Raw genomic sequence first — 25,338 nt, forward strand, 5'->3', positions numbered from 1 at the left:
TTGACTTAATCAACACATCAAAGAATTAGACAACAAAAGCGCTAGCCCCGGGCTTTTCACATGACACAAAAGGATCTCTAACAAAGGCACTACACAGGAGGGCATTTCACACCCCTCACATCAAAGGATCTCACACCTACGTGTGAATTCAAACCTAGATGGGACATCCACCGCGAACAAAGGGAGGCGGGACTTAGCTCATTAACATAAGTAGGGAGAGGTGTGACCTGTCACACCACCTGTCACTTTTCTTGCATACTAATGAGACGAAAGCGGCATTTGTACTACTACTTACACGTTTTTTTATGAGACTGGGTTGGCACGTCTTGTCTAAAATAATTGATTGTGTGACATTTTGTGGGGGCTTTGACCTGGCTTTGCGTGGCCACGACGAGACTGACACATCCGACAACCCCGGCGTTTTTCGGGGTTTAGTTAATCTACTGGCCTCGTTAGATAGCGTGTTGGAGGAGCACCTAAAAACGGCTACCGTTTTCAAAGGCACCTCAAAGACGGTGCAAAATGAACTTTTGGACTGCATTAAAGTTTAGGAACTGGGGTATTTACTATAGTAACGCAGTGTAGGCGGAGCCGTGACGTCATCTTCAACGAGCGCCCCAAAAAAACAACACAGCCGTTAGCTCTTAGCCCTCTGAGCTCACAGCTCTTCATATCTGTTCAGAAACTAGACAAAAGTTAAACAAGTACAAACCACAGACTGCCTGTGTCATGGCGAATACAGTCACTGGTTTATTTATGTCTGTATAGGCCGTTGTTGTAAGTGTGGACGGTCGGAGCATTTACAACGTTAGCTTAGCCAATCTCCATTTAGAAAACACGCATTTTAAAAGATTTTTCACCTGCCGTCTGTCTGCAGACTTGTCAAAGCATTAATTCATGGTTTTTACTAACCGGTATCAGTATGTTGTTACTTCGGCATCATTTTGAAACGTGTATTACAATTAAATCACGGTCAAATATGTGCATCTTGTTGTAGTTGTAGCCCCCTTGCCAGCGATTCTCTCTCTAGTTTAGCATACTCAGCCCGACTCAGCCTGGTTGTTCCTGGCCCTAGAACCACGATTTTATGGGGCCAGAAAAACTGTGAATTAGGACCCGCTAGCCGGTACTAGGCCAAGTGGAAACCAACCAAAACGGGCCCCGCACGGCTCGGCACGCTTAAAGCGAGCTGCGCGCTGCAGTGGAAACGCGCCATTACATCACCAGAAGTCCTAATTTAAGGGGTCATTTCTCCCAAAAAATGGGTTTACTCACTATATCAACAGCCCCACCAAAAATATTTTCCACCAGCCGCTGTCGGTACCATATGTGTTCGGGGTCCGTCTCTTACCAATGACGTCAATGACGTCATGCATTGTGATTTTGCGATTTACCCGCAGTCTAGGCAGTCAACAATATTCTAATTAGCTTCGGCTTGATGTGGAGATGTGATTTGATGTGTCGTTTGTCCCCCAACTCCTCTCCAAAGTTGAGATATGTAATAAATTACTCAGGGGAGTTTCCTGAATTTTCATGCCCAAAGCCAAGCACTAGGTCCTGGGTAAATTAAGAGGCTGATCTGGGGCACTTTTGTCCACTTTCCCTGGTGCTAGAAACTCAAGTCAGAAATCCCTGGAATCGTCTCAGAGAGTAGATGATCAGTGGGGCCTTGTTTGTACTGAAACATAATGTTTCGATGTATATTTCCATTGAAAATGCTAACCGCTAGCCGCAAAGCTAGCATTGCAGCCACTGCTCCGTTTTCGGAGACTTTGCACACGTTTTTCACAAACATGTTCACATGCTAGGAGTATGGGAGTACTTCCATTCGCTTCGTCTTGGTCTGTAGATGTGATTTGATGTGTCGTGCGTCCCCCAAAAATAACAATCGACAGTATAAACATAATTATGTAAATAACGCAATTTGTGGATTTTACATTGTTTTTGTTACTTTCGTTGCAGTGTCTTAAATGTAATTCAGGTTAACTTCCTGTTTTAAGTTGTTGCTATGGAAACAACATGACATAGAAAAAAGCAATATTTTCTACATATAATAACGGACAAAGTAAAGAATTAAGTGTATGTTTAAATGTTCGGAATTTGACCGTGTATGATGGTCCTCTTGAGTTGCCGTACAGCCAATGGCGTATAGCCATTGCTCCGTTTTCATGTTTTTTTACATGTTTTTCACAAACATGTTCACACGCTAGGAGTATAGGAATACTTCAATTCGGTTCGTCATGATCTGTAGATGTGATTTGCCCCCGAGCACCCCTGGGTAAATTACCGTACAGCCAATCACAATGCGTACAATGCGTGACGTCATTGGTAAGAGACGGCCCCCGAACACATATGGTACCCCGAACACATATGGTACAGACACCACTACTGGTGACAACCTGCCTGCAGCGGAGAAGCAGCAGGACAACGGCTCCATTGTGGACTCCACTCGTCAAGTGAGGACAAGTTGCCTCTGACATTTCTGCTCCTCCTGTGGCGGCGTATCTGGGTTGATGAAGGTCGCATAGTATTTAAGACGCAGAGGAAAAGATGGAGGCAGATTGTAGTAGCAGACCTGACCCCATAGGCGGCGTGTGAGGCTCAGGTTTGGGAAGGCTAAATAACTTGTTTTACCTGACGCTGCCCGCCTCCGGCGTCTATAGAAAAGAGATCAACTCAGTGTGCAGAGTTTAAATCTCTCAAGTCATATTACAGGATAAAGGAAATAAACTGCCGTATGCAGAGAAGACGCCGACGTGTCGCACTTATCATTCATATTACATCATCAATCAGATCATCGATCATATAATATCATTATATCATTATATCATATATTTCCTTATCTGAGTCAGCTTCTCCAGCCGTATCTGGCCGTGCAACACTTACAGTGTCACATACTGTATGCAGAAGTATTATTTTAAGCAACACATTAAGTTGACGAAACACTCGAGTCAAATGTAATTAAAGTCAGATCCACTCGTGTCTTAGATGGGGCAGTGATATCATAAACCTATACGCTTTCAAACACTCGGTCGTTGAGTTATTTTTTAACCAGTTGTTCTGTATTTACCTTGCAGGTGCAGCTCTGTGGCTCGTATCCTGGATTATATGTTTGAGTCATGGATAGTTAAAGCTCATATTTGTCTAATATTAGTTTACTTTTCATTAATGAAGTATGACGCTGCGCTGTCAGCACACTTGTCCCTGTTTGTGATTGGTCAAATGTAGCTAACCCCGCCCCTTTCACGTGAACGCGCTCTCAGCTGGTGAGAGAAACCCTGGCTTGATTTACCGAGTTGATAACCAGCGTCGTAGGACCGCTTAGCGAGATCTCGTTTGTTAGTTTGTTGTTGTTAGTTTGTTTGTTACTCAAACATATCCAGGGTCTGTTGAACTGGCTTCGTAGGGCACAGGTGGCTAGCAGCGCTAATGTCAAAGACACAGACATTATATTTGTATTTTACCAGGATGCAGTGACACAAATATTTGGGAAGGCTTAGCCTTCCCTAGCCTACAGCACCCGCCGCCCCTGGCTGACCCAGTTGTCACATTATTAGGATTTGACCGTTTCCATAAAACAAAACATTCAACAACTGTCTCAAGAAGGACCTCAGATCAGTGTCTGCTGCCTAAATTAAATCCATGCCTCGTCTTTTTCACCTATACTCGATATTGCAATTTTTTTAATAGAAATTGTGCTGATCCCTTCAAAAGTTGACAATTTGCTAGATTAAGTGTGCTGTTGAAAACACATAGCATATCAAATCGCGATGTCGATTTAAAATCGATTAATCGTTAAGCCCTAATTAAGAGACCACTCCAAATTGTTCTTAAATCTCAATCTCTACACGTATGGCAGCCATTCCATTCCAGTGTCTGTTGAATTCCAACACAGAGAAATATTGCCAGTAGTTAGTAGAATACATATAAATAGTAAAAAACAGAGAAACTGATTATTTTGCAGTGGTCTCTTAATTTTTTCCAGAGCTGTATAAATTGGATCTCTATTAACTTTGGTTAAAAATGTGTCACCCTCAGGATAAATCCTACTGACGTCGTTGATAGTTTCAGTTTTTTAACATCATCATCTGTACAACATTTTTCATGTGTCATACATTTTAATTTATGACCAAATACCTGCGGAGTTCATGACCTTCCATTCCCAGAAGCCTCAGCTGTACAGTATGTGTTTACTGCTTATGAGCAAGGCAAGGCAATTGAATTGATATGGCACCTTTCAACACAAGGCAATTCAAAGTGCTTTACAAAAATGAAAGACATTGAGAGCATTAAGAAATAGTGCAGCAGAAACACATTATAAAATGGCATTTAAAAACAGTTCTTAAAAAGCAAAGAAAAAACATAAAAGAAGCTAATGTACCAAATACATGAATACAAGTTACAGTGCAGTTTAAGATATGAATATATCAATTAAAAGCAGCGGTAACAAGAAGAGTCTTCAGCCTGGATTTAAAAGTAGTAAGAATTGCAGCGGACCTGCAGGTTTCTGGGAGTTTGTTCCAGATATTTGGAGCATAATAACTGAACGCTGCTTTACCATGTTTAGTTCTGACTCTGGAGACAGAAAGCTGACCAGTCCCTGAAGACCTGAGAGATCTGAATGGTTCATAATTTAGCAGAAGATCAAATGTATTTTGGGCCTAAACCATTCAATGCTTTATAAACCAGCAACAGTTAGCCATTAGCATGCTAACACACTAAGAAAATGGATATTGTAGTGACCACTGTTTATCATAATTCACTCATGGAACTACAGGTTGGGGGTATTGTTCCGCACAGACACACATGTTGACTGTACCTCCTGTGTACCTACTGTGTGCCCTCCTTTCTCTTCCCGGACTTCAAGCCGGCAACATGTGGTTTTCTGCTGCTCAATAAAAACAACTTTGCACCTTCGATGCACCGCCTCCGACTCCCTTCTACACTACAATATCGAACATTGTAAAAATGATACCTGGTACACATTAGCATGCTGATGTTGTGAGTATACCGCCACCATGTAGCCCCTTAGGGCCAATCCCAATGTATTCGTTTACCATCTTCCACATGATGAAAGTATTGAGGTACAGTAGCTCCCCGCGACTGCTTCATGGATATATAAAGAGAACTTCGCCGTCTCCATCTAAACAACGCTGAAGAAATGTCAGGTCTACTCTAGCAAACAAAAAAACAAATGGGCCGCTTCATCTGATCAATTCACCGTTTATCAGACAACAAAGAATTAGCTAACAAGGTTCATATCCCTCACTTCCTACCCCTTGGAGACAACTTCTAATTCCATGTTGAATTAAGAATTAACATTAACTCAGCTCTGCATAACTGTGATCGTCGATCATATTTAAAAAGCAATATTTTGTGTATTTAGTTTTTGTCAAGTTGGTGAATATGTTACTTTATTTGCATGTGCTTTGTGTTTTTATATTTGCATCGTTTTTGAAAGTTCAGCGCCTTTCAGCTAATGGAAGTGTAGAATATACCCAAAATGATATATATATATATATATATATTTATATATATATATATAAATAAAAGGCCAGTTTTAAAGTAAGTGAATACAAAATAAAAAAAAGGAAAAAAAAGACGTCTGGAAAGAAACTACTTACATCTGTGGTTTTGTTGCAATACAGTTGAATTAAGGATTATATTGCTTTCTTGTTGTTTTGCATTGATGGAACCTTCTTTTGTGTTTCCTGCCTGATCAGGTTTGAAATGAGAGCTGAAGACGTCCTCCGTGGGACTGAAACTGAGTAAATGTTTCATCAAACTTCACACGCTGAACAATTCCAGCTGCTGTTGTCTCATTTCCACGTTTCACTTTGAATTTGGGATTGGGTTTGATTTAATTAAAGTTTAGAGAAGGAGCAATAAAACAGTCAAACCGTGAGAACGACTGAAAAACACAAAGTGTGAGTGTCACTTAGTTTGTTGTTTGTACGATTTAAGTTATTCTGAGCCGCAGCGGCCCTCTGCTCCTCTGATCTGACAACACTCTTAAATTATGAGTTCATAAAAAGCTGTCTAATGACACGGTATACGTCTGAGGACTGAACACATCTGTTCATTCCTCTCTCCCGCTGTTTTACAGGTAGAAGAACAGAAAAACATGTCAGCGGATTGATTCCACTCCAGTGCTTTATTTTCTGTTTTCTTTACCAGGTCTTTTTTTTTTAGCTGTTTTGTGTTAATTAACAAAAATAGACATTTAAAGGTGGGGTAGGTACGTTTGAGAAACCGGCTCGAGATACACTTTTTGTTATATTCCATGGAATGCTCTTAACATCCTGTTAGCAATGAATATCTGAAGTGCTTTGACAAAAAATCCATAACAAAATTTCATCTCTGGAAGCCGTAATACTGTAGAAAGCACGACCAATCATCTGAGCCGGCCCGGCTAAAATAACTGGATGGCCTACCTGCCTGTCAGCCTTCCATCTGTGCACACACTTATCTCGTGCCCTCATTGGTCATGTGCGCATTTGTGTGTGTTGGAGGAGGGGCTCTGTAAGGAAGTGGCAGATTTTTTCCGGCTGTGTATTTTCTAATTCTAGCGCACTCGAGCTGGTTTCTCCAAAATTACCTACCCCACCTTTAAAGCAAACCCATCACCTCCACATCGTTCTATTGGATTTATTGTAGGTTGTTCAAATAACTAACTCTAATCTCTTACTAAATGTCTTATTTTAAATTTGAAGAAATGTCTCCTAAAGTGATTAGAAATTAACAAATGGGGACTCGTCCGGGATCTTTGAGACAAGGAGTGAGTTTTTGATTGTTTGTTGTATAGTGTTGATATTGTGTTTGGTGGTGAGCAGTAGTGTAAGTGTAGCATTGGCTGTGAAGTGTCTTACTGTTAACAGCTTCCTCAGATTGGATAGGGGAGTGTCTAGCTGGGCTGAATCAGTCCTTCCTTCAGGCACTCATTTATTATTTTGCCTTTTTTATTTTCGGGGTAATCCTGGGTGGGGATTTGGTCCCTGTTGGGGGCAGGCGTTTCAGGGTTTCGGCCGCTGATGTTTGCCTTTAAAGTCGCCTCGAGCCCGGCACGCTCCAGAAGATAGTTAGGTAAGTTGTGGTAGGCAGGATCTAGGGAAGTTGTGTTATTGGGAAGACTGGTGTCAGTGTTTGTGAAGCGGTAGTGATAGGTTGTTGTGTTAAAAAAAGATGTTTGTAGCCGTGTATGGCTTTTGTTTTGGAGCAGTTTGTGGTGTGACGACCCCTCCTCACCACGTGGGGTGCCGTCTGGTTGTGGGTGTGCTTTGTGGGTGTTCACAGGTTCATGGCTGATGAGTCGCACCTGTGGGAGGATACCTGCCTGATGAGTTGCACCTGGAACGGAAAAAGGATATAGGAGGAGCCCAGCTGTTACCAACATTTAGCGGCACCAGATTGTTCAGTTTCCATTTAATTTGCAGACTATTCCAAGACAGAGGAGCTGCGCATCTAAAAGCTGTCTTCTCTAAGACAGTCCTAGCAGTTGGCACATTTAATAAAACCACAGCATTCGATCTCAGGCAGTAGCCACTTACAATTTTCCGTGAGATCAGGGAGCAGATATAAGATGGAAGTTTCCCTAACATGGCTTTGTATATAAAAATGTACCAGTGACTAAGCCTCCGTACAGTTAGTGAAAGCAAACCAGCCCTTGCATACAGGGTACAGTGATGGGTTAATGCTTTACAGTTTGTCACAAATCTTAGTGCACTGTGATACGCAGCATCTAACTTGACCAGGCAATTAGCAGGTGCATTCATATACATCAAATCACCATAGTCCAGCACAGGTAAAAAGGTCACAGTGACTAGCCTTTTCCTGGCCTCAAGCGAGAAACAGGACTTGTTCCTGTAGAAGAAACCTAGTCTAACCCTCAGCTTTTTAAGCAGGTTATTGACATGAAGTTTAAAAGTGAGACAATCATCAAGCATACGTCTGGCCAGAAGTTTTCTTCAGGCCGCGGAAACGCTGCCTGTAGGCCTCAGGCACTAGCTCATATGCCCTGAGAATAGCACCTTTAACATTCTCATACACCAAACTATCCTCGACAGAAAGAGAATAGCAGGCCTCCTGGGCCTTGCCGACTAGCTTGCACTGTAAAAGAATAGCCCACACATCTTCTGGCCAGTGCAGAGCAGCAGCAATGCGCTCAAATGCACCGAAGTAGGTCTCCACTTCTGACTCACGGCAGGACCAGACTGTGTAACAGCAGAGTCACCCACCACAGCTGCTTGGAGCTCTAGCTTACGCATCTGGACAGCAGTGTCTGCCTCCAACTTCCTGATCTCCAGCTCCCCTCTTGTTCACTAGCACTCTGAACACCAGGAGTAACACCAACGTGGCCTCCACTAGGAGATACTGCTGCAACAGCTCCGGCCACCATGCCAGGAGATTCCACTAACTTAGGCAGACTCAAAACCCCCTGTTCAACTAGTCCATTTAGCAAAGTAGCCTTGAGTTCACTTTTAACAAGAGCAGTGGAGACATAAACGTGATAGTGGCCAGCAATTAACCGCAAGTCAACCTTCCTACACCGGTCTAGCTGACACACAGTAGGACTGGCCACTGTTACAACCCGGCTCGTGGGCTGTAACATAAAGCAGGGAGACGAGACGAAGAGTAAGAAAATAACAATTGTTTATTCTCAATAACCAATGAAGTGAAGAGAACCAGCAACAGGTCCCCGAAGCTGGCCCGGAGTGAGTGCCCAAAGGAGTGAGAGCTGGTAACGGCTGGGCTCCTCCTATATCCTTTTTCCTTTCCAGGTGTAGCTCATCAGGCAGGTATCCTCCCACAGGTGCGACTCATCAGCCATGAACACCCACAAAGCACACCCACAACCCCAGACGGCACCCCACGTGTGTGGAGGGGTCGTCACCCCCCCCCCCCCCCCCCCCCCCATAAGAAAGGAGTTCCCCTAAGAACACCGTTAGTACCCAAATAGCTAGGAGCTCTTCTCCGATATTCCGGCGTGGACAGAAGACCACTCTGGCCAGTCCCTTGACCCTGCACCTGGAAGAACCCGGAATGTTCGTTTTAGTTGTCTGCGATCTGCGGAGGCCTACTCCCACCTGTCGAGTACGGCTGTACTGAGGTGTTTTTCCTCCGGAGACGGAGCGAAAAGACGGAGCGGCTCCACCTGTTGCTGCCTGCGATCTGCGATTTACGGAGGCCTGCTCGTCGCGAAGAGACAGAGCGGCTCCACCTGTTGCTGCCTGCGATCTGCGATCTGCGATCTACGGAGGCCTGCTCCCACCTGTAGAATATGGCTGTACTGGAGAGGTTTTTACCCCGGAGTCGTTACGGAAAGACGGAGTGGATCCACGCTTCGGGCTTGGCCTGCTTCCACCGGGCGTCTGCTGCTGTACGGAGGAGGATTTTACCACCGCTGGGGCCTGCTTTCCACCTGTCCTGGTTCTGCTGTTGCAGAGGCCTGCTTTCACCCCGGGGATACCACGGAGGGACCGGAGCGCTTCCACGCTGCTGTTTTCGCCTGTCCTTTGCTGCTGTGCTGATTTTTCTCCAGGAACATCGCGGATACTGTGTGCTGGTCTGGGAAAATGGCCCATATCGGGATTCTGTTGTGCCTGTTAACTGTTTTGGACTACGAGAAGATCTCTAGTCATTCTGAGAAGTCTACTGGATTCAGGTCTGTTCTGCCACCCGCAGTGGGCATCCCTTGCAAAGGTTCGGATGTGTTGCTCAAACAATTACCGGTTGCCTTGTCACAGACAATCTGCTCGACAAAATATGTTTGTCTTTTTTGTTTTCCTGCGATGATGGTTCTTCAGGACTGCTTCTTAAGCTCAAATCACACTCTCGCAGACTTTTCCGGTGTTTCTAAATTAGATGACAATGTATGTGTGTCGTTTAAGAGGAAAAGATGCCTGTTTTTTTTGTTGTTATTACTGTCAGGAAATGTACAACCTAACCCTGGTCCGCCCAGTAGTAGTAGTCAGATCGCTACTCCTGCTGATTTTAAAGCTAGGTCTGGGTTGGGTTTCATCCACTTGAATGTGCGCAGTCTGTTAGGTAAACTAGATTTTGTCCGTATCCGGGCGAGCTCGACTGACGCTGATGTCATTGTTTTATCAGAAACATAGCTAAACAAATCTATTTTGGCCTCTGACATTGCCTTAAATGGTTTTAATGTGTATCGTTCCGACCGGCCTAATAAAGGTGGTGGCGTTGCCATTTATGTTAAGAATAAGTTCAGTGTAACCACATTAGTTTCCAAATCGATCAGTAAGCAATTTGAATTTTTAGCCATAAATATAGAAGTGGCAAAGGGTCAACAGGTCATGGTGGTGGGCTGTTACAGGCCTCCCTCAGCTGTCAAAGACTCCTTGTCTTCACTAGCAAATCTTTTATCGCAACTAGACTACAAGGAAATAGTGCTACTTGGAGATTTTAACTGGGACTGGTTAACTACAGTGTCAGAGGATTTAAAAAACCTTTGTATCTCTTTAAATGTTACTCAAATTGTTGACAGTCCTACTCGCCCTAACATTAAGTCCCCTAATAAATCCTCCCTAATTGATCTCATTTTAACTAATGTTCCCCATAAATATTCATCTGTGGGAGTATTTGCAAATGATCTGAGTGAACACTGTGTTGTAGCCACAATTAGGGACTCTAAGGTCCAAAAGGTTAAACCTTGCATTATCATTAAGAGAGACAAAAAACATTTTGTGGAGCAGGGTTTTGTACATGATCTGTTTGATTTTGATTGGGGTAAAATCGATCTGTGTGCTGATGTAGAAACCGCATGGTCTTATTTTTATCTTGGTTTTATGGAGATCATTGATAGACATGCACCCCTGCGTAAATTTAGAGTAAAGGGATGAGACAATCCTTGGTTTTCTGCTAATCTGTCCAGTCTCCTTCATGAGAGAAACAAGGCCTGGGCAAAGGCTAGGAAATCAGGCTCAGAGGTAGAATGGCTGCATTTTAGGCAGCTAAGAAATGGCTTCACTTCACATATCAAAAGTGCTAAATCAAAGTACTATCTGTCAGTAACCACAAAGAATCTGAATAATCCTGGAAAATATTGGAAAGCCATTAAATCGTTATCCACCGGCGATATCTGTAATGAGCTACCTCCGTGCATTACCACAGCATCTGGCTCTATATCGGACAGGGCTACTATGCTAAATTGTTTTAATGAGCATATTGTGTCCTGTGGTTCTCTATTTGATTCTGTCACTAACTCTGCTTCTGTGAACACTACAGTATGTGACTCTGAAAAACGTGTGTTGGAAAACCCTTTTAGTTTTACCCCTTTTACTGTTGATGTTGTTCGTGAAGCTTTAACCAAGTTAGATCCTAAGAAACCGGCTGGCCCGGACAACGTAGAACCTTTCTTTTTAAAGATAGCTGCAGATTGTATTGCTCCACCTCCCACTACTCTTTTTAACCTCTCCCTCAGCACTAACACAATTCCAAAATTGTGGAAGTCAGCGTATGTCCTGCCTTTGCTAAAAGGAGGGGAGGCCACCTTATTAAATAACTATAGGCCAATCTCTAAGCTGGCTAAGGTTCTTGAACGCTTAGTGAGTGAACAGGTAAAGGTGTTTTTATGTACAAATGACATCCTGTCTAAACATCAGTCAGGCTTCAGAAAGCAACACAGCACCATCACTGCCACAATGAAAGTGGTGAATGATGTGGCGAGTTGTTACGTCCCCAGCTCGCTTAGGGTAAAAGGGAAGCAACACGAAACCAGGTGTTCTTGGTAAGAGGTTGATTTTAATAATAAACTCAAAATAAAGATGATATAACAAAAAATACAGGCTCTTAAAACCAGCTATCTGTTCAAAATATTGCAACACAAAACGAAGGCCACAGATTATCACAAGTTTGACGCCGTCACAACTCACAGAATACACACAAAACACACATCCTAACTAACCACTATAACAGAACTAGCACAAAGCTACACAGAACATAAGGAGAGCACCGAGAGACGTCTGACACAGATTCAGACCTCTCCCGTCTAACTGAGATGCACACACTCTTGTAAGAGTCCCCGGAAGGTGTGGGCAGGGATTGGTGAGTCGGGCCCGACCTGCTCCAATCCAGATCTTCGGTCACGCCTACCGGAGGAGGGACAGGAAACTGGCATCCAATGGCGTCCGGGCAACGGCGCATCTCATATACATATTACATACACAGCTGAAAACAATCCTAGACAGGTTAACGAGCAGACAGCAGCAGCAGCAGCCGTGACACGAGTATTTTAGATAATAAGCAGAGTTGTGCAGCTCTATTTATTGACCTTTCAAAAGCGCTTGACACCATCGATCATCATATTTTAAAGCAGAGGCTAGCCATGTCCAGTCATGCAGTAGGGTGGTTTGTAAACTACCTCTCTGAAAGGTCCCAATGTGTTCATTTTGATGGGCTGTCTTCTGAGTGGTTGAACATTGCAAATGGTGTTCCCCAAGGTTCTGTTTTAGGTCCACTTTTATTCTCCATCTACATCAACAGTTTAGGTGAAAATGTGGATGAAGCTACTTTACATTTTTATGCGGATGATACCGTGATGTACTGTGCAGGTCCCTCCATTAAGGAGGGTGGTGTTAAATTACAGACTGTTTTTAACATTATTCAGACTCAGCTCTCTGAGCTTAAGCTTCTTTTAAATGTTGAGAAAACCAAGGTAATGCTCTTTTCTAAAGCTAAAAAGACACAAGAGCCTGTTTTAGATATTGTAACTACGCAAGGAATAACACTTGAAGTGGTTACCTGTTACAAATACCTTGGTATCTGCGGAGCCGGGCTTCTATGGCTATGATTCCCGCCTCCAACCTAACAACTATACTACATTTAACACATGTATCGGTACCAGTAAAGGAGGTAGGGAAGTAACCAAACATGAGACAGTTAGAGCAGGAAATAGCACCCGAGGGTGGGGAAAGAGCCATGGCTAGTTATCAAGCTAAAGTAGCTACCGTTAGCAAACCCGAAAAGAGTGTAGGCAACTGTGGAGTTACAGTCGCTAAGAGAAGGAGAGTTGTGAGTGCTTAAGCTGTAGTAACGTGTGATTACAACGTCAGGCAGTTGCCGTGATCAAGAGTTTTAAAACGATCTATTAAGATAATAAGCTATCAGCAACAGAACAGGCACACGGGATACCCAGAGATGACAACAACAACAACAACCGGAAGTTACAACATGCTTACCGCAATAGTGGTCCGTGTAGAAACAGCCTGGTGAAAATGCAGCTCTATCATCAAATACCATCCATCCATCCATCTTCTCCCGCTTATCCGTGGTCGGGTCGTGGGGGTAGCAGTTCCAGCAGAGAGCCCCAAACTTTCTTTTCCCTGGCGACACCAACCAGCTCTGACTGGGGGCTCCCAAGGCGCTCCCAGGCCAGCGAAGAGATATAATCCCTCCACCTGGTCCTAGGTCTACCCCTTGGTCTCTTCCCAGCTGGACGTGCCTGGAACACCTCCCTAGGGAGGCGCCCAGGTGGCATCCTAACTAGGTGCCCGAACCACCTCAACTGGCTCCTTTCGACGCGAAGGAGGAGCGGCTCAACTCCGAGTCCCTCCCTGATGACCGAACTTCTCACCTTATCCCTAAGGGAGACACCAGCCACCCTGTGGAGAAAACCCATCTCGGCCGCTTGTATCCGCGATCTCGTTCTTTCGGTCATGACCCATCCTTCATAACCATAGGTGAGGGTAGGAACGAAAATGGGCCGGTAGACAGAGAGCTTTGCCTTCTGGCTCAGCTCCCTTTTCGTCACAACGGTGCGGTAAAGTGACTGCAGTACCGCTCCCGCTGCTCCGATTCTCCGGCCCATCTCATGCTCCATTGTTCCCTCACACGAGAACAAGACCCTGAGATACTTGAACTCCTTCACTTGGGGTAAGGACTCATTCCCTACTTGGAGTGGACAGTCCATCAGTTTCCTGCTGAGAACCATGGCCTCAGATTTGGAGGTGCTGATCCTCATCCCAGCCGCTTCACACTTGGTTGCGAACCGATCCAGTGAGTGCTGAAGGTCGTAGACCGATGAAGCCATTAGAACCACATCATCTGCAAAAAGCAGTGGTGCAATCCTTAGTCCACCGTACTGCAGACCCCCTCCCCCATGACTACGCCTCGAAATCCGATCCATGTATATTACAAACAGGATTGGTGACAAAGCGCAGCCCTGGCGGAGGCCAACCCTCACCGGAAATGGGTCCGACTTACTGCCGAGGACCCGGACATAGCTCTCGCTTTGGGAGTACAGAGATTGGATGGCCCTGAGTAGAGACCCCCTCACCCCATACTCCCGCAGCACCTCCCACAGTAACTCCCTGGGAACTCGGTCATACGCCTTCTCCAAGTCTACAAAACACATGTGGACCGGATAAGCGTACTCCCAGGCTCCCTCCAGGATCCTTGCGAGAGTAAAAAGCTGATCCGTCGTTCCACGACCAGGACGGAATCCGCATTGTTCCTCCTCAATCTGAGGTTCAACAATCGGCCTGACCCTCCTTTCGAGTACCTTAGAGTAAAGTTTCCCGGGGAGGCTGAGTAGTGTGATGCCTCTGTAATTGGCACACACCCTCTGATCCCCCTTTTTAAAAAGGGGAACCACCACCCCGGTCTGCCACTCCTTCGGTACTGTTTCCGACTTCCACGCAACGTTGATGAGACGTGTCAACCATGACAGTCCCTCAACACCCAGAGCCTTCAGCATTTCCGGGCGGATCTCATCCACCCCCGGGGCTTTGCCACTGTGGAGTTGTTTGACGACCTCAGTAACCTCCCCCCGGGAGATTGGTGTTGATCCCCCGTCATACTCCAGCTCTGCCTCTAAGATAGAGGGCGGAGTTGTCGGGTTCAGGAGTTCCTCAAAGTGTTCCTTCCAACGCCCTAACACTCCATCAGTTGAGGTCAACAACGTCCCATCCTTACTGTACACAGCTTGGATGGTTCCCTGCTTCCCCCTCCTGAGGTGTCGGACAGTTTTCCAGAACAACTTTGGTGCCCCCCGAAAGTCCTTCTCCATGTCTTCTCCAAACTTCTCCACACCCGCTGCTTTGCCTCGGCCACGGATGAGGCTGCTGCCCTTCGTGCCTGTCGGTACCTTGCAACTGCCTCGGGAGTCCCCCGGGATAACAAATCCCTGAAGGCCTCCTTCTTCAGTCGGACGGCTTCCCTGATCACCGGTGTCCACCAGGAGGTTTGAGGGTTACCGCCCCTTGAGGCACCTAGGACCTTGAGACCACAGCTCCCCGCCGCGGCTTCGGCAATAGAGGCTTTGAACACCGACCACTCTGGTTCAATGTCCCCAACCTCCACAGGAATGCCCGAAAAGCTCCGCCGGAGGTGTGAGTTGAAGGCCTCCTGAACTTGGGCCTCCTCCAGACGTTCCCAGTTCACCCGAACTACACGTTAGGGCTTACCAGGTCTATCCAGAGGCTTCCCCCGCCACTCGACCCAACTCACCACCAGATGGTGATCAGTTGACAACTCCGCCCCTCTCTTTACCCAAGTGTCCAAAACATACGGCCTCAGGTCCGATGATACGATAACGAAATCGATCATGGACCTTCTGCCTAGGGTGCTCTGGTACCACGTACACTTATGAGCATTCTTATGTTCGAATATGGTGTTTGTTATGGCCAATCCATGACTAGCACAGAAGTCCAGTAACAAACCACCACTCCGGTTCAGATCAAGGGGGCCGTTCCTCCAAATCACGCCGCTCCAAGTATCTCCATCAATGCCCATATGTGTGTTGAAGTCTCCCAGCAAGATTAAAGAGTCCCCTTCAGGAGCCCCATACAGGACTCTTTCCAGGGTCTCCAAGAAGGCCGTATACTCTGAACTGCTGTTGGGTGCATAAGCACACACAACAGTCAGAGTTTCCCCCCCCATATCCCGCAGGCGTAGGGAGGCGACCCTCTCGTCCACTGGGGTAAACTCCAACAACGAAGCACCTAACCGGGGACTTGTGAGTATCCCCACACCCGCCCGGCGCCTCACACCTTGAGCAACTCCGGAGAAGAATAGAGTCCAACCCCTATCCAGAAGTAAGGTTCCAGAGCCGACGCTGTGCGTAGAGGTGAGCCCAACCAGTTCCAACTGGTAACGCTCCACCTCCCGCACAAGCTTCGGCTCCTTCCCCCCCAGAGAGGTGATGTTCCACGTCCCCAAAGTTAGCTTCTGTCGCCCGGGTCTGGTCCGTCGAGACCCTCCGCTTTCACTGCCACCCTTCTGGCAGCGCACCCGACCCCATCGCTGTTTCCCGTAGGTGGTGGGCCCGCGGGACGGAGAAGCGGAGGTGTTGCCCACGTTGCCTTTTCGGGCTGGGCCCGGCCGGGCTCCGTGGCAAGCCCGGCCGGGCTCCGTGGCAAGCCCGGCCACCAGACGCTCGCCGACGAGTCCTCCTTCTGGGCCTGGCTCCAGAAGGGGACCCCAGGCTTCCTCCGGGCCGGGTATCCTCACTTCTTGTATCGTCTTTCATGAGGTCTTTTGAACCAATCTTAGTCTGGCCCCTTGCCTGAGACCAATTTGCCATGGGAGACCCTACCAGGAACACAAGGTTCCAGACAACACAGCCCCCAGGTTCATCAGGGCACACAAACCTCTCTACCATGATAAGGTGCTGGTTCTTCAGACAGGATCATCAAATATAACATATTAAAAAATAATTCAATAACGTGCCTTAACCACACAAGGTACACACAGCCATAATCACTTTGTATTATTAATGTAGGACACTTATGTATGTACAACATCTGAAGATGTGTAGTTTTATTCATGTTTTCACATCATTTTACAGGATATTGCTATACTATTTCTCATGTTTTACTTCTACACATTAATATCTAATTTGTAAAACATCACAGACAGAAAGGTATATCCGTCATTTAATGGTAAGCTATTGAAATTGTGATTCCATAGATGTGTCTCCCATCACCCAAATCCCCTGAGTATTCTCTCAACTCAGTATTTACATTCTGATATTCAAAGAAAATCAGTAATATCTTTAAAAACTACAAGTCCTTTTCTATCAGCTGTGCACCGTTATGGTGTAAATATAACCTATCTACCAATTGGATCAAATATAAAAGTCAGCCGAATTAATGTTGATACTGCAAGGAGACGTATTGTGCGAAGAGAAATGTGTTTAATTGCTGATATATTTATGATCCACGTCACGTATTCAGTTTCTGTGGCAGTTCTTCCAGTTTGTCCAGAAGTCTTCTCATCAGGGCTCTATAAATAAATATCTACGGCAGATATGTAATATTTAATGCAGCCGAACCGTGTATTACAATGCCGTTATGTGATGACTTCCAAAGAGAAAAGCAAGAACACTCGGATTAAAGTATTATTTTCATTCTTTTTAAAATGTTTTTCGGATTTCATATCGCGTTAACACCATATCCCAACGTGCATTGCGGCTAAACAATCCAATCACCGAGCTTAAACAATAGCTGAGGATCTTGGGTAATCAGTTCAGTGGGTGTGTATCTGTTTACAGTGACTTTATTTTGAAATTCAGTTCCTGACGGATGCCAAAAAAAGCCAGAGATTATAGAATTAAACAAATAAATAAAAACAAGGTTAATTGTGTGCTATTGGTGAGTAAATAACAGTGTGTTATTTAGAAAAGAATAACAAATTAAAAGGAACAAAATATTTAAAAAATACAGATTTCAGTATTTTGAGGCTCTGAGCCCCATTTATTTTCCTCACAGACGGCAAAAAAAAGTCAGACATTATACGACTTAAAATAACAACAATAATGGTGGCTTGATATTGAGTAAGAACATGTTTTTATGAACCACACAGCTTCCGGTCTTCCAAGACCCGAACGGAGAAAAATACGTGCTGCAGGCACGAAACATACTACCAATAGAAATACATTGCTTTTAAAATCGTTCTGTGTGACACGAAAAAAAAGGGGAAAATCGTGTTGGTGAACACGAATCAATAGATTAAATGTCGTGACTATAACACGAAATGCCGTGAGACCGGGTTGTTTATTTCCAATGTAAGAGACCTATGAACGAGGGTCAAGAGCCACTGATGAAGAACTTTAGATCCCATCATGTGACCCGGTGAGAGCAGAGGGCCATCTGATAACACAGACAGCAAGTGTGTATGCAAACAACAGATTCTTAACCAGATGTTGAAAGATGGGATAGCATATTTCTCCACAGACTTACTTTGTGAAGACAGGCAAATTAGAATGTTATTTTCATTGAGGCAAACTAACTTACCAGTTTGTACACTTATCAGAAAAAGAAGATAATATACAAATATTTATACAAACATACAGTACATACAAAAAATTGTAAAATAGAATAAAATATATTTATAAGAATATTTAAGTCAACATATGCACATTGTACCAAGATATCTAAGATATATATTATGATTTTAACATTGATGTATAAGTATGATTAAGATATTTACAGAAAATGCGTGCGAATGCAGTAAACTGTGTACATTTGTTGCTGAATTTAGCTGAAAATGCAGAAAAAGCTGAATATGTTATTAGCTGAATGGTAGCTGCTTTTAGCTACAGAAACCAAGTCAGTGTGTTGCTGAACTCAGCAGAGAAATGCAGAAAAGTGAAATGATTTGAATCAAAACTGTTACAGCTCAAAAGCATTGCAATGACTTTGTTGAAGACTTGAAAGAGAAATGTTAAACTGGAAGAGGAGGAAAATAGTGAAGAAGCTTAATATTTAAAAGAAAAGGTTTGAAAAAGGTATACACAACAACATGTATAGCCTCAATGTCCTGAAATAGCTGAATAATGTAATAGTTGAATGGTTTCTGCAGCTGAAAGTAGGCTGAAGGAGTTACATATTAAATGTAAGTAGTAGAGAATGAATGTGTATTAAGATGAGAAAAGAAAGTAAAAAGGCTTTGAAAAGCAGCAGAATATTTTAACTGTAAACTTGCACAGCATTCACACTTTAATAAGAAGGGGAAGCTGAAGAATAAAGATTAGAAGAACTATAGTGTAATGATGTAAACAGCATTCGCACAAATGAGAAAAAGAAGAAGAAGAAAAAGAAGAAGAAGATTATTAAAGAAAAGAAGAACTATAGTGGAATTCGCACTAATCAGCAGATTAATCCAGGATGAAAGTAATCATTAGTTAATATTTCAAAATAAGAGCCATTTCAAACAATAAATCAGTAACACCCTGCTTTTACATTAATGCATGAGACGTTTTTCTCGTACAATATTTTAAGAACATTTTTAACTCCCCTCTTAAGTCATATTTTCATTGCACAAAATGTACCAAATTTGGGGAGCGGATAATGTGGTGGCCGATGTACTGTCCCGTGGGTGAGATCCATCTGGTTATATGTTTTTTTTCTCCCTTCATTCACACCCAATAATGTGTGTGTTTTGGTAACTGTGGCCAAACTGGTGTTTGTGTGTCTCTCTTTCCACCTGATTGTCTCCAATACTGACGTTTTGCTGAACATGTTGCTTACATGGGAATGAATTAGAAAACACAACATTTATTCATTTCCTTTGAGAACATGACTGTCAGTTTAAACACTTCATTTCATGGGTCTCACTTTGCACACAAGACAAAGTGACTGTGCTGCAAAGACAAGGCTTTATCGGCTCCTTATTTTGAGTAAAATGTTCTTAATTTCACAACTCTATCTGATTTGATTTTAAGTTAACAAATTAAATGTTTGGTTTGCACTAGAACAAATATTTTTTGATTTATGGTGCTGTGATCTGTTTTGATTTTGTGTGGATAAACATACGGCGAAATATGTCTTTCTCAAAAATACATTTGTGTAAAAACAAATGTAAGACATTTTCCTTTTAGTTTTATCTTGTTAACTTAATCATTTTCAATGTTACAAGTTTGTATTGTCTGCAGACAATTGCACATCATCTGTCTCCAGAGAAACTGTGTTGGTTTCCAGTAGACAGTGTGGGGGCTTTGGGGGAGAATTGAGAGTTTCTTTACTAAAAAAGAAAAATGTGTGTTTTTGATGCCATGTTGGAGTTTAGTTTTTTTCTGCTGCAGCACGGTTTATTTCTTCCACTGTTGAGAGAAGAAGACACAACAGCTGGAAGAGGGCAGAGGGTACACACACACACACACACACACACACACACACACACACACACACACACACACACACACACACTCTGCACCCAGTCACACTTTGCCTGTCTTTCACACACACATTCACACATTTCTCATTTTCACATTCTTCTTTTTTGCCTACACACACAAACATGCACACCACACACACACACACACACACACACACACACACACACACACACACACAAACATGCACACAACACACACACACACACACACACACACACACAAACATGCACACACAAACGCTTCAATGTTTCTCATCTCACAACATGAACACACTCTTACTCACTCCTCTCACTTTCTCTCTCTCTCACACACACACACACACACACACACACACACACACACACACACACACACACACACACACACACACACACACACACACACACACACTCTGCACTCAGTCACACTTTGCCTGTCTTTCACACACACATTCACACATTTCTCATTTACACATTCTTCTTTTTTGCCTACACACACAAACATGCACACAACACACACACACACAAACATACACACACACAAACATGAACACCACACACACACACAAACATGCACACAACACACACAAACATGCACACCACACACACACACACACACACACACATGCACACCACACACACACACACACACACACACACACACAAACATGCACACCACACACACACACACAAACATGCACACAACACACACACACACACATGCACACTACACACACACAAACATGCACACAACACACACACACAAACATACACACAAACATGCACACAACACACACACACAAACATGCACACAACACACACACACACACACACACACAAACATGCACACACAAAACGCTTCAATTTTTCTCATCTCACAACATGAACAAACTCTTACTCACTCCTCTCACTTTCTCTCTCTCTCACACACACACACACACACACACACACACACACACACACACACACAGTCACACTTTGCATGTCTTTCACACACACATTTCTAATTTTTCCATTCTTATTTTTTGCCTACACACACAAACACACACATAGTGTGATTACTGCATTTATTACAGTAACGCATTACTTGTTACACCCAACTCTGGTTGTGTGTGTGTGTGTGTGTGTGTGTGTGTGTGTGTGTGTGTGTGTGTGTGTGTGTGTGTGTGTGTGTGTGGTGTGTGTGTGTGTGTGTGTGTGTGTGTGTGTGTGTGTGTGTGTGTGTGTGTGTGTGTGTGTGTGTGTGTGTGTGTGTGTGTGTGTGTTAGTCTTTTCTGGAAGGGTGTCCAGTCTCTGCTCCACCTCAACAACATACTCCTACACATGCAGGTTGCCGTTGTTATGTTTCACACACACACACACACACACACACACACACACACACACACACACACACACACACACACACACACACACACACACACACACTATCAAGGTCGTCCAGCCCTTTGAAAGATAGGACAGCATTCTCACAGTAACACTGTTTCCTGCTTTGGTTTCAGTAAACAGCTCCTCATCTGTGTGACCTCTGACCCCCCTGTTCGTGTAAGGGTGGCGCTGTGTGTGGTATCTCATATAACTGGGTGTATATCACTGTATTTCAATTTAAAAACCGCAACCATTTTTCACACAAGTATAATGTATGAAGTATTCTATGTAATGCATTTGATAGTAGTAGGTTGGTCTATTATAGTGTAAGGTAATCATTCTGTATATTTATATTGTGTATTTAATTTCTACTGCCTATGTATATATTTCTGTTATTTTGTTTTATTTTTAACTCATGAAATGCCTGGTTTACATGTCGCTCAAACAATTACCCGAATTGGGAACATTACATTTAATCTAATACTGATTATCTATATTGTTCTTCCAACGTTAAGGTACATTTTAGACGTATTTGTGGCAGATTGAGGATTTGTCTGTTATGATTTGTCATATTTGTGATTTCAGTAACTGATATTAAGAAGTTTTAAGGAGATTTGGATTTTATCAAATGATCTTTGCTACAAGCTTCATGGAATTGTCCATTTTCTGATTTCTAATCACTTTAGGAGACACTTGTTTGTTACGTTCCCTCCTAACTAGGGGTACAAAGGGAAGTAACAAAACACCAAAATAACCGGGCGAAAGAAAAAGGAGAGGAAACTGTCCACTGAAGCCACAAGTGAGGTTTCAATGAATACAAAAGTAAAGAGGCTCACCAGCCAAATTGCAAAACAAACTTAAGTAAATAAGGACAACTTTCTTCCAAAAGAAAGTGACCAACATTAAACAATGCACAGACCCTACACTACAGCACGTAACACAGACTGCACACATGCGACCAGAGGAGAAGGAAGAGAGCCACTGCAGCCTTCCTCAGGTCCTTTAAGGAGACCCTGATTGGGGATTGGGAGCACCTGGGGGAGAGGCTGCACCTGGAGATAATCAGGGAGAGAGAGAGAAACACACACACAAAAGCACCCACACACACAAGCACCCACTGCGGCACGTACCACCCCCCTCCATAAAACCAAACATGTGTTTAGCCACAGTTACCAAAACACACACATTATTGGGTGTGTCTAACCAGATGGATCTCACCCACGGCCACCACATTATCCACTCCCCTCTTGTGCTTGATGACGATATTGTAGTCCGGGTGCTGGTCTTTTGACTTTTCCGTAGACTGCTTGGAAGCTGCCACCTGCTGCTTCCAAGCTACACACCCTGCCACTAGATGACCAGGATCAAGACAAAAGAAACACAATCTCTTGGGACCTTGAGTTCTGGTCAAAACACAACCTGCAAACACCTCTGGATGAGTCTGAGCTAGGTCACCACCTGCAGCACCAGAGATTGAAACGTCTACAACCTCAGCAGTAGGATACACTTTACCCCCGGCTATATCGTTACCCATTATGAATCCACTCCCGTCGACAGGAAACTTGGGCAGCACAGCAACCGGAAAGAAAACCAGTAGCCAGTTTAGACTGGACCTGGATCGTGTGAAGAGGTGCGGGCACAAGCGGCCCCGTCCACTATGACACACTGTGGTAATCAATCCCACCCCTTTTGGGAGCTTTCCATCTGCTGTCTGCTTTCTCTTCCAAGCTGCACAGTCTGCTATGAAATGACCAGGTTCTTGACAAAAAAAACAAGACGTTTCTGCTAGCTTGGGATCTGACATCTGGAAAACTGGCACAGGGACGGGACGTAAGTGTCAGGAGCTCTACGATAAGTGTCCTCGCTGAGGAGGATCACGCTGAAAAAAAGGCTCTTTGTGTATCAGTGCAAACTCATCTGCTAGAGTGGCAGCCTGCTGAAGGGTAGATACTTTTTGCTCATTCAAATAGACTACAGTACGCTCGGGTACACAGTTTTTAAACTCCTCCAACATCATCGGCTCACACACTGAGGTAATATCATCAGCTTTACAAGCTCTACAACACCTGTCAAAGAGGATTTTCTCCCTCGCAAAGTCCACATAAGTAACTCAGCTACAGTAAAGCCCATGTTAGCCAGTGCGGACCGGCAAAAGGTAGCTCCTATTAGCCGTCCCCAGGCAACTCCCGAGCAGCAGGGAGACTGGGTGACTGTTCAGAAGGGGCATAACGCGAAACCCGCAGGTCTCCACCAACCCGTTGACGTATCTAACAGATATTCCCCACTCAGCGAGACACCCGCTGAGAAGCCAACTCTGGTTATTGGTAGCTCTATTATGAGACACGTGAATTTAGAGACCGAAGCCTCCACAGTCACATGCATTCCGGGGGCCAGAGCGGGCGACGTTGAGGCGCTTCTTAAACTGCTGGCTAAAAATAAACGTAAATACAGTAGGATTGTTATTCACGTCGGTGGTAATGATGTTCGTTTACGCCAATCAGAATGCACCAAACTTAATGTGGAGTCGGTGTGTAGTTATGCTAAAACAATGTCGGACACCGTAATCTTCTCTGGTCCCCTCCCCAATCTGATCAATGATGACATGTATAGCCGCATGTCATCATTTCAGCGCTGGTTGTCTTGGTGGTGCCCAGCAAACAATGTGGGGCTTCGTAAATAATTGGACAGCCTTCTGGGGAAAACCTGGTCTGATTAAGAGAGACGCATTCATCCTACTTTGGATGGTGCAGATCTCATTTCGGCAAACATTTCAGGGGTTTGTGGACGTAATCCATGACAAACTGGAGTTGAGACCAGGAGGCGGAGTCGCAGTCTTACACGCTTCTCTGCGCTCTCTCCTAGGCAGTCATCCATAGGAATCCCGAACCCAATAAAATACCCAATATTAACGGTGTGTGTGTCTGCCCAAGGACAATTTAAGGTAAAATCTAATAGAGGTGTCATACATAATAACCTAATAAAAGTAAATGTAACAACTACTACAGTGCAACAAAACAGGAAGATTAAATGTGGTCTCTTAAACATAAGATCTCTAGCATCTAAAGCAATATTGGTAAATTATTTAATATCAGATTATAATATTGATATATGCTATCTCACTGAAACTTGGTTGTCAGCATAAATGAGGCCACTCCACCCAGCCATATCAATACTCATATTGCTCGAGGCACAGGCCGAGGAGGTGGAGTTGCAGCAATCTTTGACTCAAGTTTACTTATCAATACTAAACCAAAATTAAATTATACCTCCTTTGAAAGCTTCGTTTTTAGTCTTACGCATCCGACCTGGAAAACTTTGCAGCCAATCTTATTTGTTACAGTGTACCGTGCACCAGGTCCTTATTCAGAATTCTTATCAGAATTCTCTGAGTTTTTATCAACTTTGGTTCTTAAAACAGATAAAGTAATTATCGTAGGTGACTTTAATATTCATGTTGACGATGATAAAAATAGCCTTACTGTTGCATTTAACTCTATATTAGATTCTGTTGGTTTCTGTCAGAGTGTAAATAAACCAACTCACTGCTATAATCACACTCTCGACCTTGTTCTGACTTATGGTATTGAAATTGAGCAACTATTAGTCGAACCGCATAATCCTGCTTTATCCGACCATTTCTTAGTAACTTTGAAGTACTATTACGAGACTACAAAGCATTAGTCAAAAGCTCCTGCAGCAGAAACCTATCTGGTTAGTGCTATAGCCAAATTTTAAGGAAGAGATTCCACCAATACTTAACTCGATAGCATGTCTGCATGTAAGGGAGGAAACTTATACAAAATGTACACCACCCCAAATTGATCATGTTGTTGATAGTGCTACAGATGCGCTGCGAAT

General features: G+C 43.9%; 1 protein-coding gene across 1 annotated transcript in view; it reads left to right on the forward strand.

The window, feature by feature from the left end:
• Nucleotides 1-2,312: 2,312 nt before the first annotated feature.
• Nucleotides 2,313-25,338, forward strand: part of LOC117536476 — a 40,289-nt gene continuing 17,263 nt past the window's right edge. The window contains exon 1 of the mRNA XM_034201363.1: nt 2,313-2,456. Within this exon, the coding sequence (XP_034057254.1) occupies nt 2,313-2,456 (144 nt within the window). The remainder of the gene's footprint in view (nt 2,457-25,338) is intronic.

This window comes from Gymnodraco acuticeps, unplaced genomic scaffold (assembly GCF_902827175.1).
Source record: "Gymnodraco acuticeps unplaced genomic scaffold, fGymAcu1.1, whole genome shotgun sequence".
NCBI lineage: Eukaryota > Metazoa > Chordata > Actinopteri > Perciformes > Bathydraconidae > Gymnodraco > Gymnodraco acuticeps.